At 37.3% G+C, this 16,216-nt stretch overlaps 1 protein-coding gene across 2 annotated transcripts in view; it reads left to right on the top strand.

Annotated features, from left to right (window-relative positions):
* The window catches only part of USP43 (ubiquitin specific peptidase 43), a 119,219-nt gene that overhangs the window by 42,614 nt on the left and 60,389 nt on the right, over positions 1-16,216 (top strand). For both annotated transcript variants that reach the window (XM_020966742.1, XM_020966741.1), the window contains exons 4-6: positions 261-353; positions 5,532-5,667; positions 15,277-15,421. In XM_020966742.1, coding sequence (XP_020822401.1) covers positions 261-353; positions 5,532-5,667; positions 15,277-15,421 — 374 coding nt within the window. The remainder of the gene's footprint in view (positions 1-260; positions 354-5,531; positions 5,668-15,276; positions 15,422-16,216) is intronic.

Here is a 16,216-nt window from a genome sequence, read left to right as displayed (position 1 = left end):
GTGGTATTTAATTTTATTTACAAGGTGGGGAAAATGTGTCTATTTGCAACTATATATATGTGTGTGTGTGTATATATATGTGTGTATATATGTATATATATATATATATATATATATATATATGTATGTGTGTGTATGTATATGTACATATATATAAATTATAATTATAAATTATAAACTATAGATACAATTTATGAAAAAGCTTTTGCCATAAAAGTACATTAACAAGTGGTCTTAAATTTAATCTGTTTTTGTCATAGGTCTTCGTTGACCTGTCCTCACTGCCAAAAACAGAGCAATACCTTTGATCCTTTCCTTTGTGTGTCATTACCCATTCCGTCATGTCAGACCAGGTATGTGGATTTCAGATTCCAACCAATTAACTCAATTTTAAACCTAACCCTTCTTTGGAAAGCTTTTGACCTTATGACTTTCTCTGTCCTTTTTCTTTTTGACCAGTTCAGGTGCTGCATCCTTTATGAAGATCCTTTCTCTGATTCCCTTAGCTGAAAGTTCTCTCCCCCTTAAAATATTCTTGAAACACATTGTTTCAGCGGTCCATTCAGGAACATTGGCACTACCCTAAACTGCTGCTCTGCTCACTGTTTGACTGTTGATCCTCATCACTCTTCAGTTGAAGAAATCCTCTACTGGAACATAGCCTTTGAAGCTCTTTCAGTTAACTATGATCAGTTCTATGAAGACTTTCAAAGTCTTCTAGAAACAACATCAAAAAAAGATATCACATTCATCATAGGGGATTGGAATGCTGAAGTAGGAAATCAAAGCATAATTGGATTAAACAGCTGAGCTGGAATTCCATCACCTACATTACTTTGGCCTTGGGGTACAGAATGAAGTAGGGCAGAGACTAAGAGAGTTTTGTCAAGATAACTCACTGGTCATAGCGCTCTTTTTCAACAACCCAAAAGGTACTCTACACATGGACATCACCAAATAGTCAATATAGAAATCAGATTGATTATGTAATTTGTGGCCAAAGGTGAAGAAACTCTAAATAGTCAGTTAAAACAAGATCTGGAGCTCAGATCATAAGCTTCTTGTTGCAAAAGTCAGACTTAATTGAAGAAAGTAAGGAGTACCATCAGACCATATGGGTGTGACCTAAATAACATCCCTTATGAAGTAGAAGTGACTAATGGATTTAAGAGCTTAGATCTGGTAGATAGAGTACCCAAAGAACTATGGATAGAGGTTTACAATATTGTATAGGAGGTAGCAAGAAAAATATATTCTAGAGAAGAAGAAGAGCAAGAATGCAAAATGGCTGTCTGCTGAGGCTTTACAAATAGCTGAGGAAAGAAGGAAAGTGAAAGATAAAGAGGAAGGGGAAAGATAAACCCAACTGAATGCAGAATTCCAGAGGACAGCAGGGAGAGATAAGGTTTGCTTAAGTGAACATTGCACAGAAATAGAAGAAAACAATAGGTGGGAAAGATGAGATCTCTTCAAGAAAATTAGAGATATCAAGGAAATGTTTCATGCAGAAATGGGAATGATAAAAGACAAAAGTGGTAGAAACTTAATAGAAGCAAGAAGAGATTAACAAATGTGGCAAGACAATAGAGAAGAACTACACAAGAAAGATCTTAACATCATTGATAACCGTGGTGGTATGGTTACTAATCTTGAGCCGGACATTCTGGAGAATGAAGTCAGGTGGACCATAGGAAGTGTTGCTAACAATAAAGTAACATAGGTGATGGAATTCCAGCTCAGCTGTTTAAAATCCTAAAAGATGATGCTGTTAAAGTGCATTAGGTATGCTAACAAATTTGGAAAATTTAAGTGGCCACTGGATTGGAAAAGATCAGTTGTCCCAATCCTAAAGAAGGGCAATGCCAAAGAATGTTTGAATTTCTAAACAATTGCACTCATTTCACATACCAGCAAGATTATGCCTAAGATTCTGTATGTCAAATGAGAATTACCGGAAGAGCATGCTAGTTTTGAAAGGCAGAGGAACTAGAGAACAAATTGCAAACATTTGCTGGATTATGGAAAAAGCAAAAGAGTTCCAGAAAAAACATCTCCTTCTGCTTCATTGACTACACGTTAGCCTTGACCGTGTGGATCGCAACAAAATGTGGCAAAGCCCCAGAGATGGGAATGCCAGGTCGTGAGGAACCTCTATGCTGGTCAGGATGCAACAGTTAGAACTGAGTATGGAGCAGCTGATTGGTTTAAGATTGGAAAATTCCAAGGCTGTACTTTATTACCTTATTTATTTAACTTATATTCAGAGTATATCATGGGAAATGCCAGGCTAGATGAATCAAAAGCCAAAATTAAGGTTGCTGCAAGAAGTATCAGCAATCTCAGATATGTAGTTGATACCACTCTGATGGCAGAAAGTGAAGAAGAATTAAGAAGCCTCTTTATGAGAGTGAAAGAGGAGAGTGTAAAAGCTGGCTTGTAGCTTAACATCAAAAAAACTAAGTTCATGGGAGTTGGTCCCATCACTTCTTGGCAAAGAGAGGAAGAAATGAAAGCAGTTTCAGGTTTTATATTTGGGAGCTCAAAGATCACTGCAGACAGAGACTACAGCCATGAAATTAAAAGGTGCTTGTTTCTGGGAAGGAAAACTATGTCCAATCTGGACAGTATATTAAACAGCAGAGACATCTCCTTGCCAACAAAGGTCCATCTAGTCAAAGCTATGGTTTTTCCAGTAGCAATGTATGGCTTGTAGGAGTTGCACTATAAGGAAAGCTGAGCGTCACATAAGTGATACTTTCAAATTATGGTACTGGAGAAGACTTTTGAGAGTCCCTTGGACAGCAAGGAGATCAAATTAGTCAATACTTAAAGAAATTAAGACAGTTTTTTAGAAGGTCAAATAACAAAGCTAAAGCTTAAATACTTTGACTACATAATGAGAAGACAGGATTCATTAGAAAAGATCCTGATGTTGGAAAAGAGTTAAGGCAAGTGTATACTAAAGGTCATTTGGATCTCTCTAAAACTGGCCAAAATCCCATCTAAAAGCTGTTTCTTCATACAGGTATTTTAGAACATATTAGAACATAGTTGTATTATTAAAACAAAGTTATTTTTCTACTTATATTAGATATCAGAAATGTTCATATGTAACTTCAAAATGAATACAAACCTCTTCCTTTGAACAAAAGCACTTTTCATTATTAACAGTTTCTTATGAAAAAAAACCAAAGGGATAGCATTCATTTCACTGTGATTTATGAACTTCCCTCATACCACATTTAGGTACTATGTTTTATTTTATTTTTTGAAAGCTATACTTTTTTTAAAAAAAAATTTATTTTTAGTTTTCAATGTTCATTTCCATAAGATTTTGAGTTCCCAATTTTCTCCCTATCTTGCCCCTCTCCCCCACCCCAAGACTGGGTACTGTGTTTTTAAAAGTACATTAACAAGCTGAAAACCATCCTGAGGAGGGTGATCAGGGTGATAAAGGGCATGGATTATGGCTGAATCAATGGAAGGAATTATATGAATATTTTACCTGGAGAAGGGAATAAAAGAAAAAATTGTTCAAGTGGATGGTAGATTAAATTTTTTTTGTTTGTTTTTTTGTTTTTAGGCAATTGGGGTTAAGTGACTTGCCCAGGGTCACACAACTAATAAGTGTCAAGTGTTTGGTGTGAGGCCGGATTTGAACTTGGGTCCTCCTGACTTTAGGGCTGGTGCTGTGCCGCCTAGTTGCCCCCTAGATTAAAATTTTTTAAAGCACTTATTAAGCACCTGCCTTTTATCATTTCTTATAGAATAGTATATTATATTACATTTATATAAAATTATTTATTCAGCCAGTTGATGGACACCTACTTTATTTCTAGTTCTTTGCTGTTATGAGTATTTTTATAATGCATTTTTGTATGTGTACAGTTGTGCCTATTTCCTTTGTCTTTGATCTCTGAGGAATATAATCCTCTAGGTCAGAAGTTTTGTATAGTAAAGGTTTTGTATAGAAGCCATTTAAACCAACCCCCTCATTTTATTGATGAGGAAACTGAGGCACAGGAGTTCAGTTGATTTGCCTAAGGTAACAGCAAGCAGTAAATGCCACAGATTCTGTTGAATTAAGTTCTTCTATGTGAGTCAGTTCTTCTACTGAACCATGCTGTTGATCATACTAAATATAAGCTACTGTGAAGCAATATGGAAGATACTTATATGTATTTTAGTATTCATTTTTAGAAGTTTTGCTCCAAGGAAGCATTATCTTTAAATTTATGGTTTATTTAAAATGTGCTCAATTTCGCCTATTAAGAATGATAACCATGTAGCAAGTTCCTCTGATAAAGTTCTCATTTCCAAGATATGTAAGGAACTGAATAAAATTTATAAGAGCCATTCCTCAGTTGATAAAAAGGTTGAATGATTTGAAAATGCATTTTTCAGGGGAAGAAATCCAAATGATCTATAGCAGTATAAAAAAATTCTCCAAATCACTAATAGAGAAATGCAAATTAAATCAACTGTGAGTTCTTACTTCATACTCATAAGATTGGCAAAGCTGACAAAAACCGAAAGTGACAGATGTTTTAAGGGATTCAGGAAAATAGGCACATTGATGCGCTGTTGGTGGAGCTATGAATTTGTCTAGCTATCCTGGAAAGCAATTTTAAATTATTCTTCCCACCCCACCCCCAAATTACTAAACAGTACATGCATATCATTTGACCTAGCAATGCGACTACTAGGCATATGTCCAAAGAGATTGAAGAAAGAGAAGAATGTCCTATGTATACAAAAATATTTATAGTGATTCTTTTTGTGGTGGCAGAGAACTGGAAACTAAAAGACTTTCCATTACTTGAGAAATGACTGAACACATTATGGCATATGAATATAAAGGAAAGCTACTGTGGTTAAGAAATGAAGAAAAAGAAGTTTTAGAAACTCGGATCTTGCCTGAACTGATGCAGAGTGAATTGAGCAGAACCAGGAGAACAATTTATACTGTAACATCAATATTATAAAAACAAACAATTCTGAAAGACCTAAGAATTCTGATCATGAAATAATCAGCCATGATCCCTGAGGACTAATGAAGAAGGATATTGCCCATCTTATGACACAGAGATGATGTGCCACTATGCAGAATGAGAAACAAGTTTTTGGATGTGGCCAATCTGGGAATTTAGTTTTACTTTACTATACTTATATTATGCAGTGATTCTTCCTTTATTTTCTTTGATTCTTTCTTGCTTGTTTCCTCTTTCTCTCTTTCTATTTTTTTTTTCCTTTTCTTTCATTTTTTTTTTTAGTGAATGGGGAGAGTTGTGAGGGAGAAAAAGTACTTAATAATTGAAAAGAAGGAACGTTTTAACTGTGATTTTAAAATTTGCATTCCTGGTGTGAAGCAGAAACCTACCATAATGAGTCCTTGTAAAATTGTGACTCTCAAGTGTACTTTAAAATACAGAAGCAGAAATTAGCCTCTTAAATGCTGAACCTGGTAATTTGCAACACGGAAGTGCCATTCATTTCGGTCTTTCCAGAAATATGTTCTTTCTGTTTTCCAGATCCTTAAATGTTACATTGGTCTTCCAGTCCAAGAGTCAGAGGTTCTTGCGGATTGGTTTGGCAGTGCCACTTTTCAGCACAGTGGCAACCCTGAGAAAAATGATAGCAGAAGAAGGCAAAATCACAGCTAATGAGGTTTGATGGAATTAAATTTAATAGGTGCTGACCTCCAGAATAATAGGAAGATGTTTTGCTTAGCAATCTAGATTGATTAAACTAAATAATGATAGCTGTTTCACTCATAAATTTCTATTTCATTGCATATTCATCACTAAGTTTGCATGTAATATGATTTGGCCATGTATAGTTTTTGTCTCTGGACTCAGTAGTTTGACTAGAAGGGAACAGAGCTTTCATCTTAAGAAGTATGTGAAATCAGGTCCTTTCCTGATTGACATTTATTGGGTACCCCTTTTTGCCAAAGAAATCATATATGGGTCTTGTGTTAATGAAAGGTTAATGAAAGAATAAATAATAGTAAGAGACCTTCAAGTTTAACAACTAAAATTCAAAAAATTATTTTTGAGAGGCTACTTTGGATAATAAAAAGAACACTGAGCTTAGAGTCTTGAGACCTGAGCTGGAGTTCTATTTTTGCCATTTACTGGCAGTATGATCTTGACCAAATCATTGAGCCGTAGTTTCCACATTGGTAAAATGAGGATGATAATATTTGTGTTACTTATGTGATAGCACTGTTGTGAGGAAAAAACTCTGTAAACTGTAAAGCACTTTATGGGAGCTATCTGATTATACTACTGACCTTTCGAAAATGTGAACAAATCACTTCGCCTCTTTGACTCTTTCCCTTTCCTCTGTTGTATAAGAAGAATAGCAGGTGTCTCTTTGCTAGCTCATGAGAAAATTTGAAAATACCACACATTTCTTGGAAATAAGGAATAGTAAAAGAACAGAACTCCAACTTTACATAGAGTGGGTTAGTAGGCAAGCAGGAAGGCAACATGTGTTTATTAAGTGCTAGGCACTATGCCAAATGCTGGGTTGCTAATGCAAGCAAAAAGACAGTTCTTGTCCTCAAGATTGCATTCTAATGGAGAAAGAGTACATGCAAAAGAAGGCTGAAAGTGGGGGGGGGGCGGCAGGGGGGGCGGGGGAAGGTACCTTGGGAGCTTAGCAGCAAACTCTGGAGAGTCAGAAGCGCAGATGGGAAGAAAGGATGTCTGGCCAGCCTGGTTCTGTCTCTAAAATGAAGGCCCTAGGAGGACTCAGCATTGGAGAATGGGGCCTGCGTGTGGGAAAGATGTAACAAGGTGAGAAGTCAGCTAAGTCATGACTGCCAAGGCCGGAGGGGGAAACCTTAACATTTAGATCTATCCAAAAATAGCAAAACCTGTTTAAAGGAGTGATATGTTCCTCCTGCAGAGAATCGTCAGACAGGAGTTGGATGACTGCTTGTTGGGCTTCTTCCTCTTGTGTGAGCATTGGACAACTTGACTTCCAAGCTTCCTTTCAACTCAAATTCTGTGATTTGAAGTGTTCTGTATGCAAAGGATTGTGACTGCTTTGTAGCATTTGACACTATCAACTGTTAGCTCCTTCTAGATACTCTCTCTTCCCTGTATTTTCATGGGGAAAAAAAAGGAATAAAAGAAAGAAGGTAGGAAGGACTGACTCAAAGCACATTATGTTATTGAACTTAAGAGTGGAAAGCCTGTCTTATTTTTTTTTTTCTATTTGAATTTGCATTGGTAAGTTCATTGCATAGTATACTGTTTCTAGGTCATTTGATACTTACTTGGGTTTTTTTTTTTTGGTTTGTTTTTTGCTTTTGAGATTCAAGATATGGAATGACTTCTTATTGTGAAAGAAATGAGTGCTCCAAGGAACTGAAGCCTATGTATATAATTTAGTGATGGAACTACTTTACATCTCTCTCTGAAAATATTCATTCAAAGAATGTTTTTATTGATGGTCAGAATTATTATCTTTATGTTAGCTGCTGAATTTTTCAGCATTTAGGTTCTGTAGGATAAGATAGGATGATGATTTCCATTGCCCTTGCTCTGCTTTTGATTCTGAAATAGCTTTCATGCTATATTCTAGTGGTAGTTGAACATTTTTAGCAGTGGAATATGAGTTGCATTTTTGGCAAAGTATTTTGTTGTATTTGTGCTGAAAATCCAAGATAAAAATAACTCACCAGAAGTGGTTATTCCATCATTTCAATTCTGTCATCTTACATAATCACAGAAACCCAGAGTTGGAAGGGATCTCAAAAGTCCAACCCATAGTTGAACAAGAATCCCTTTTATACCACATCCAAGCTATCCAGCCTTTGCTTGAATCTCTTAAATAAAATGAGGAGATTGAATTAGTTGACCTTTCAGGTTTGTCCTAACTTTTACACTATGATTTCCCTGGGTAACTCATGCCATTTTGGTATAGTTCTAATTGTTAGAAATCAAATCTGATTTTGCTACAAAAGAAATCTAATTCCTCATTCCCGTGAGAGCTCCTTAGTCCATGTGGCCAGGACTGTATTCTCACTTTACAATATTGTGTTAATGTATTTGTTTTTACCTGTATTGATCTTTGTGCAGGTGTTTTCCATTATATTTCCCTACTCTGGTTTCTAGATTCCCAGACTTCCTAACTTAAGTGTATCATGTTAACATGCAGCATCATCTTAACTTTGCCTTTTCCTCATCTTGCTTCTGTTTCTTTTGAATAATAATGTGTATTCTTCAAATCAGTTAACAAGTATTTGTTAAGTATCTACTAAATATGTTAGATGCTGGAGTACAAATGCAAAAGTGAGACAGTTTTTGTCCTCAAGGAGCTTAGAATCTATTAGTGCAATACAATATGTTCACAAATGATCAAATGCAGGAGACAAAATAAATACAAATTTATTTCAGTGAAGGGGGACAACTAGGAGAAATAAGAGAAGTTTCTTAAAGGAGGTGGCGCTTGATCTGAGCGTTGAAGGGAGCTAAGTGTTCCAAGATGCAAAGAAAAGAAGGGAGAGCATTCCAGGTAAGGGCATAGCCTTTGCAAAGACATGCAAACTGGAGATGGAATGTTGTGAACAGGGAACGGCAAGTAGATCAGTCTGGGTGGAACATAGGTATGAAAAGAAGTTATATGATTAGCCTGGAATGATGGATTGTAGCTGTGAAGCTCTTTCAGTGCTGAATAGAGTAATTCATGTTTTATCTTAGAGGAAATGGAAAGACAGTAAAATTTCTTGAGCAGGGAATAACCAAGCCAAACTTACACTATAGGAACATCCAATTTGGTGGTTGTGTGGATAGTGATTTGGAAAGAAGAGAGCCTGGATCCAGGGAGATTTGTGGGGAGGCTACTGCAAGAGTGTACCTGAGAAGTGAGGAAGGCCTAATGAAGGTAATCGTGGTATGAGAAAGGAATAATAATGAGAGATGGTGAGAAGGTTGAATTAATAGGCTTGACAACTGATTGGAGGGGAAGGAAAGAATAAAGAAGAATGACATATGACTGAGGTTATGAACCTGAGTGGTTAGAAAAATGGTGGTGCCTTTGACAGAAATAGGGAATAAAGGAAAAGAGGCAGATTTATAGGGAAAGATGATGAATTTTACTTAGGACCTATTGAGTATGAGATGTCTATAGGATATGTAAGTGGAAATTTCTAGCAGATAGTTGGAGAATGGGACTGGAGTGCCCCAGAGAGATGAGGGCTTTTTGTATAGATTTGGGAATAGTCTTTATAGATATGATAGTTGAATCCATGAGATCTGATAGATCAATCAGTCAAATCAACAATTATTTATTAAACTCCTATTCTATGCCAGATAGTGTGCTAGACTTTGAGAATATAAGTACAATGAATGAAATAATCCCTATTTGCAAATAGCTTACATTCTAGTGGGAGAAAATGTAGAGAGAGAAGAGGAGAGGGCACAGGAGCAGAACACATATGATGAACCTGCAAAGAAGTGTAAGAAGAATCATTTAATTAGTTTAGAAGAGAACCACAACAGGGCAATGTCATGAAAACTAAGGAAAGAGAGTAGTGAAGGGTAGTAGTTAGTTAATTGTGTCGCAAGCAGGAGAGAGGTCAACAGTGATAAGAATCGAGGAAAGGACATTGGGTTTTTGCAACGAAGAAATCATCAGTGATTTCAGAGAAAAGTTTCAATTCAGTAGTGGGGAAGAAAATCACATTACAAGGGGTAGAGGAGTGAGTGGGAAGTGAGAAAGTAGAGACAACCTATAGACTTTTTTTTGTTAGAGTTTGGCCTAAAAAGGAGGAAACATATAGCATAATAATTTAGTTGATGGTGTAGAGTTAGGTAAAAGATTTTTTGTTTTTTTTTTTTAAGGATAAAAATGATTTTGATATGTTACAAGGCAGCAGGATAAGAGCCAGTGCAACTGAAGTTGAAAATTAGGGGGAGTGGTGGGATGATTGCAGAGTAAGCTGTAATCATCTTTTTTCCAGACTGATATTCTGATTATGGGTCTCATCCCACCAAGGCTCATTTACCTACAAAGTCAGCTTTGCCTCCATATATTAGTATCTTCTTTATCTTACTTGTTACTGGGGTTCAGGTTACTCTCTCTCCTTTTTTTAATTAACAAAAATTGATTCTCTCCGCTCGTATCCATACCTCGATTAAAACAGAAAAGCAAAACCCTTGCAACAAATATACACAGTCCAGCAAAACAAATATGTGGGTATGGGTGTGTGTGTGTGTGTGTGTGTGTGTGTGTGTGTGTGTGTGTGTGTGTATCTTATTCTGCACTCAGAATCTAGCACTTCTCTGTTACTAAATTGGTATTATTGCTCCCCTGGAATCATTTATGATTGACCTTTTCTTCTTGATTCCAAAGCCAAGCAGTGTAAATAAGTATTTTTAAAAAGCTACCTTCTAAACAATACGAAACAGGTGGCAGCTAGGTGGCACAGTGGATAGAGCTCTGGCCTTGGAGTCAGGAGGACCTGAGTTGAAATCTTGCCTCAGACGCTTCATACTTTCTAGCTGTGTGTGACCCTGGGCAAGTCACTTAACCCCCAGTTGCCTCTCCAAAAAGCAAAAACAAAAACTAAACAATATGAAATGAGGAAATGCTGGATAATATACATATTGAAAGTACTTTTGCCAAAGACTGAGTTTTTTGTTCCAGTTTGTAAAACTTAATGCTTCAGATTCCTGTGAACTTTTAGTCCACTCCCAAACAATCTACCCTGCTTGGCAAGATGCAGGATGTATTTGTTGCTATACATTCTTTTTCAGTACTATAGTGAATCTCTGATGTTTTGTTGCCATGTTTTTCCATAGAACTTTAATCAAGTGTCTGTGTAATCTGCCAGGAGGCTTCCTTTAGGTCTTTATGTTTCATGGGAACTAGTGAATCACTCTGGAGATACATATGTTATCAATCATTCTCTCCATATGACTAGACCAGTGCTTTCTTGATTAATCATATGTAGTAATGATATGTATTTATGCACATAACTTAGCAAAAATTGGGATATTTTCTCTGTGATCTTCCAGCAATAAGTATAATTAGGTGACCCACCAAAGGTGATAATGTATAATGTTCATAAATAGCCCCAACAGGATCAGTCCGTCCAAGTCCTCTAATGGCCCAGACTAGAGCAGTAGCAGCTTAGAATCTTATATCTGAGAGTCAGAAGAAATTACCTGCTTTAGCCTCTTGCTTTCCAAAATATTATCTTCCTGAGATTCACAAGAGTTACCCAAAGTCACATACTTAATAAGTAGTAGAAGAAGAATAGAACTCATATTCTCTGGCCTCCTAATGTAGTGTTGCTTTCTTAGTACAAAGTACTCTTCATCCCAGCATTGAGAACAGGATTCAGTTCCAAATACTCTCTGCCCTAAATTGATTTTCCTTAATACTCCCTTTCTGAACCAGAGAGACTGTATCCAATGAGTCACATCCAGGATAGAATGAACCCAGGAGTTGAAAAAATAAGGTTCTTACCTGCATAGCTCACTATGTCTTTTCTAGGGTATTTATGCTATTTTCTTCAGTTTAAAAGGAGAGAATTTTAGATTGATATTTTATGCAGTATTGTTTTTTTTAATTTCATTTATTTTTTAAAATCTACATAGAATATTTAATTATTATTTCACAAAAACTAATGAAATGAGAAGTCTTCTATTCTTATTTCTCCCCTTTTCCCCAGTGCAGTACTCAGTTTATAGTAGATGTTCAATAAATAGTTTGTGAATTAACTTTAAAAGTCATTAAGATACACATGCATTATGGTTCCTAGTAAGTAAATAACTAGGTTCCATCTACTTTATGTTATAGCAGAAATGTTACTAGATCTGACTCAGAGCACTTGGTTTAAATCCTGGCTTACTGCCTTTGTAATTGTGGGAATATAATTTTATCTCAGTTTTCTCATTTGTGTCTTCTTTTTTTTTTAGGATTCATTAATTTATTTATTTTTAGTTTTCAACATTCACTTCCACAAGATTTTGAGTTCCAGATTTTCTTCCCATCTCTTCCCCCCCCCAACCCCAAGACTGTGCATCCTGGATACCCTTTCCCCTAATTTGCTCTCCCTTCTATCTCCCCCGCCCCTTCTCTTATCCCCTTTCTCTTCTATTTTCCTGTAGGGCAGGATAGATTTCTATACCCCATTGCCTGTGTACCTTATTTTCTGGTTGCATGTGAAAATTTTTTCACCATTTGTCTTTAAAACTTTGAGTTCCAAATTCTCTCCCTTCCTCCCTCCCCACCCACCCTCATTGAGGAGGCAAGCAACTCAATACAGGTTATACATGTTCAGTTATGCAAAACACTTCCATAGTAGTCATGCTGTGGAAAACTAACTATATTTCCCTTTATCCTATCCCACCCCCTGTTTATTCTGTTCTGTCTTTTGAATCTGTCCCTCTTCAGAAGTGTTTGCTTCTGATTACCCCTTCCCCCAATCTGTGCTCCTCTCTATCATCCCCCCCCCACTCTCTTATCCCCTTCCCCACTGTTTTCCTGTAGGGTAAGATAGCTTTCCATACCTAATTGAGTGTGTGTGTTATTCCCTCCTTAAGCCAAATCCCATGAGAATAAGATTCATTCATTCCCTCTCACCTTCCCCCACTTCCCATCCACTGTAAAAAACCTTTTCTTGTCTGTTTTATGTGAGATAATTTACCCCATTCTGCCTGTCCCATTCTTCTCCCAGTATAATCCTCTCTCACCTCTTAATTTTATTCTCCAGATATCACCCTTTCATCTTCAACTAACCCTGTGCCCTCTAACTATCAATCTATCTATACATATAAATTTTTTTTCCCTCTGACTACCCTAATACAGACAAAGGTCTCATGAGTTGCAAACATCATCTTCCATGTAGGACTATAAACAGTTTAACCTTAATAAGTCCCTTATGAGTTCTCTTTCCTATTTACCTTTTCATGCTTTTCTTGATTTTGTATTCTCTTGTATTTGAAAGTCAAATTTTCTATTCAGCTCTGGTCTTTTCATCAAGAATGCTTGAAAGTTGGGACAGCTAGGTGGCACAGTGGATAGAGCACTGGCCCTGAAGTCAGGAGGACCTGAGTTCAAATCCAGCCTCAGACCAAACACTTGACACTTACTGGCTGTGTGACCCTGGGCACTTAACCCCAATTGCCTAAAAATTAAAAAAAAAAAAGAATGCTTGAAAGTCCTCTTTTTCACTGAATGTCCATTTTTTCCCCCTCATTGATTATACCCAGTTTTGCTGGGTAGGTAATTCTTAGCTGTAATTCTATCTCCTTTGCCCTCTGGAATAAAATATGCCAAGCCTTCTGATCCCTTAATGTAGAAGCTGCTAAATCCTGTGTTATCCTGATTGTGTTTCCACAATGCTTGAATTGTTTGTTTCTGGCTGCTTGTAATATTTTCTCCTTGACATGGAAACTCTGGAATTTGGCTACAATATTCCTAGGAGTTTTCCTTTTGGGATCTCTTTCAGGAGGTGATCAGTGGATTCTTTCCTTTCTAGAACATCAGGACAGTTTTCCTTGGTAATTTCTTGAAAGATGATGTCAAGGCTGTTTTTTTGATCATGGATTTCAGATAGTCCAATAATTTTTGAATTCTCTCTCCTGAATCTATTTTCCAGGTCAGTTGTTTTTCCAGTGAGATATTTCACATTGTCTTCTGTTTTTTCATTCTTTTGTTTTTGTTTTAAAATGTCTTGATTTCTCATAAAGTCTCTAACATCCAATTTCTCCATTCTAATTTTTAAGGAATTATTTTCTTCAGTGAGTTTTAGAACTTCCTTTTCCATTTGGCCAATTCTGCTTTTTAAGGCATTCTTCTCCTCATTGTCTTTTTGGACCTCTTTTGCCGTTTGGGTTAGATTATTTTTTAAGTTGTTATTTTCTTCAGTATTTTTTTGGGGCCTCCTTTAGCAGGGTATTGATTCGTTTTTCATTATTTTTTTGTATCACTCATTTGTCTTCTCAGTTTTTCCTCCATTTCTCTTACTTGCTTCTCAAAATCCCTTTTGAGCTCTTCTGTGGCCTGGGACTGATTCATATTTTTCTTAGAGGCTTTGGATGTAGGAGCTTTGACTTTGTTGTCTTCTTCTGGTTGCATGTTTTGATCTTCTTTATCACCAAAGTAAAGATTCTGTGGTTTGACTTTTTTTTTTTGCACAGTTTGCTCATGATCCCAGTCAGTTACTTGAGTTTTAAACTTTTTGTTAAGGTAGGGGTCTGCTTCCAATGTGGAGAATGTACTGTCCCAAGCTTCTGGGGTTTTGTGCAGCTGTTTTCAGAGATATTTCTAGGGATCTGTAAGTTTTCAGTTTTTCTGAGGTGGTATGATCAAGGGTGAGGTCTTTACTCCTTTCCTGGTCTGTGCTGTGGTCTGTGAGTGAACACAACCACTCTTTTCTGCCTTGGAACTGTGAGGAGGATTTCCTCTTCATGCCACTGCAAGCTCCACTGCACCATTGGTCCTTGCCCTAGGATTGCCACCCAGAACTGTGACCCAGATCCAAGGATGGGCAAAGCAAGAGAATCCTGCCTCAGCATCAGCAAAGAGATCCCTGCAATCCCCCTCTGATCAGCCACTGTATTCCCCTCAGTCTGTGGGCCAGTAGCTCAAGAAGCAGCTGCCCCTTCTGTGGTGTGCTGGGACTGGATTTGGGACCTAACTTCTCTCTCACCATGCTCACAGACCTTTCCTACTGACCTTCTAAGTTGTCTTTGGCATTTGTGGGTTGGGAAGTCTGGAAACTGCCACAGCTGCCCTTGATTTAGTCCCCTGAGGCCTGCTCCTTCTCCCAGCCCAGTGCAATAGACCTTTCTAATCAACCATCCAAGTTGTCTTGGGCTGGAAATTTGTTTCACTCTGTCTTTTTGTGGGTTCTGCTGCTCTAGAATTTGTTTAGAGCCATTTTTTACAGGTATTTGGGGAGGTTTGGGGGAGAACTCAAGCTAGTCACTGCTTTTACTCTGCCATCTTGGCTCCACCCCTCTGCAGTGTTGTTTTAAAACAATGATTACATGTTTGGGGGGTTTTCCCTACATATTTCTGTGATGATCATCTCAGAACTGAAGGTAGCCTGTCCATGAAATAGGAAAGGTGAAAATCTTATTCAGCTGCTCAGTGAGAGACTTAGAGAGGATGAGGGCTTCTGCTATACCCCCTGATTTTGAAAGAAGAGGGGTTGCTATACTAAGGTCTTATGTTGCCATTTTTTACTTTGTTTGCTATGTTGGCTGCAGCTTTAAAAATTAAAAGAAACAACTTTCTCTATTCCAGGTGGTTCTGGTTGAGTTATCCCCCAGTGGACTCCAGCGTTCTTTCTTTGATGAAGAGAACTTGAATGACATTTCAGAAGGAGACAATGTGTATGCTTTCCAAGCTCCCTGGTCACCCATCTGGGGAGCTCCTACCACATTCTCAGGTAAACTATGTAGTATCCCATTCAGATTTTGAGTTGGGTGTTGAGGTAGTATGATTCATGGGACATAAATCTTTTGATGTTTGCACTTTGGACTGTCAGAGTTTTCCTGATCTTTTTTATGGAGACATTTAATAAGTTAGTTCTAACATTCTAAAATTCAAATAGATTTTCAGTAGGTGTTAAACAGAAGGTTGTAGATTGTTTATCAGTTGATTTTCATTTCACACAATATACATGTGTGCTTTTAATGTCCTTGGGCAATAGAAAAAAAAACCTATCAATTTAATCTCACCTAGGTGTGTTTCTTGTTCCATATCATCTGGTTGGTTTTTGTTGTTCATTTATTTGTTTGTTGTTGTTGTTCTATATTTCTCAAAGAGGACTAGATTTGCAAGTGAATTAGATTTGGAGGAAGAACTGTGCAAAGTAATAACCCCCACTCTCTCCTCCAAAGTCACAGGAGTCCAGGCAAGACATAAGTTAGAATGACTAGGTCCCAGTTTGTCTTAGGCAACACACATTCAGTAGTTAAAGGTTAGGTAAGAATTGAGGTGAAAGATGGCCTACTTTGCCTTTACAAAAGGATCGGTCTGGGAGGAGAAGACATCAGAGTTTCTGGCCAAAACAGAAACAATTGCTATTTACACTTTGAGCCCTAAAAAACCCAAACAGTGAACAAGTGAGGCTTGGGCTTGGGACCTGTTATTGGCCAATCAGTGAGAGCCAGAGTGCTTTGGGTTTAAAGGCATAGTCAAGTAGCTCTATTTGAATCCCGATGGACTTTATCAAAGTCTG

This window comes from Phascolarctos cinereus, unplaced genomic scaffold (assembly GCF_003287225.1).
Source record: "Phascolarctos cinereus isolate Bilbo 61053 unplaced genomic scaffold, phaCin_HiC Scaffold_5;HRSCAF=322, whole genome shotgun sequence".
In the NCBI taxonomy this organism is placed as follows: Eukaryota; Metazoa; Chordata; class Mammalia; order Diprotodontia; family Phascolarctidae; genus Phascolarctos; species Phascolarctos cinereus.
The sequence above is the reverse complement of the archived record's forward strand: the minus strand, read 5'-3'. Positions and strand labels throughout refer to the sequence as shown.